A 1,113-nucleotide genomic window follows, 5' to 3' on the forward strand; every position below is an offset into this window, starting at 1 on the left:
TTAAAATCAAAGTGCCTGTAAATAGAAAGCCAGTATTGAACTTAGGTGGTTACTTTCAGCATCCAGAGGAAGTGTCTCATCTTCATCGTAGGCTCGTGGGGAGGCGCTGCGTGGGGTCTGCAGTAAGCTAGATAAATCTCCCAGCACTTATTCATGTAATTCATAGAGTAGAGTGTCCACTGTTGCTCACGGAATAAATTGCCTAAAAATACAACGGTCGAAAAATGATTACAGATTTATATTTTGAGGAAAAAAAAATAGCAGTAAATACACTCCTATTGTTTTTCTTTTTTTCCAAGACAGAGTCTTGCTGTTGCTCAGGCTGCAGTGCTTTGGCACGATCTTGGCTCACTGCAACCTCCGCCCTCCAGGCTCAAGCGATTCTCCTGCCTCAGCCTCCAGAGTAGCTGGGATTACAGGCATGCACCACCACGCCTGGCTAATTTTTTGTGTTTTTAGTAGAGACAGGGTTTTGCCACGTTGGTCAGGCTGGTCTTGAACTCCTTGACCTCAGGTGGTCCACCCACCTCGGCCTCCCAAAGTGCTGGGATTGCAGGAGTGAGCCACTGCGCCCAGCCCAGATTTATATTTTGAGAAAAAAAAAAAAAAATGGGGCCGTAAATCGAATCCTATTGGTTTTGTATTTACCTTTTATCTGGTAGGCATTTGGATGAATGTTCTCAGTCATCAGTTTTGTAAAACACAAGAAGAGAGATGGGCTTCTCTTTCTGTGATAATGATCAAGAAATACAATAATTACTTCTCCAAAAGAGGGAAATTAATTCCCTTCTCCTTGAGCACAGGCTAGACTTAATAATTTCTTTCTAATGTATAGAGTATAGAAAGGGAAGGCTGGAGTCAGTGGTTCACACCTATAATCCCAGCATTTTGGGAGGCCAAGGCGGGCAGATCACTCGAGGTCAGGAGTTCAAGACCAGCCTAGCCAACATGGTGAAATCCCATCTCTACTAAAAATGCAAAAAATTGGCTGGGCTTGGTGGCGGACACCTGTAATCCCAGCTACTTGGGAGGCTGAGGCTGAGGCAGGAGAATCACCGGAACCCGGGAGGTGGAGGTTGCAGTGAGCCGAGATTGCACCACTGCACTCCAGCC

The 1,113-nt window shown here is 45.6% G+C and overlaps 1 protein-coding gene across 1 annotated transcript in view; it reads right to left on the reverse strand.

The window, feature by feature from the left end:
• The window catches only part of RSPH10B2 (radial spoke head 10 homolog B2 (Chlamydomonas)), a 32,338-nt gene extending 31,650 nt beyond the window's left edge, over positions 1-688 (reverse strand). Inside the window, exons 1-2 of the mRNA XM_011985842.1 lie at positions 649-688; positions 54-202 (exon numbers count right to left, since the gene is read on the reverse strand). Of these exons, the coding sequence (XP_011841232.1) occupies positions 54-202; positions 649-688 (189 nt within the window). The remainder of the gene's footprint in view (positions 1-53; positions 203-648) is intronic.
• Between the last annotated feature and the right edge of the window lie 425 nt (positions 689-1,113).

The sequence above is a fragment of the Mandrillus leucophaeus genome, unplaced genomic scaffold (assembly GCF_000951045.1).
Source record: "Mandrillus leucophaeus isolate KB7577 unplaced genomic scaffold, Mleu.le_1.0 Scaffold29, whole genome shotgun sequence".
Taxonomy (NCBI): domain Eukaryota; kingdom Metazoa; phylum Chordata; class Mammalia; order Primates; family Cercopithecidae; genus Mandrillus; species Mandrillus leucophaeus.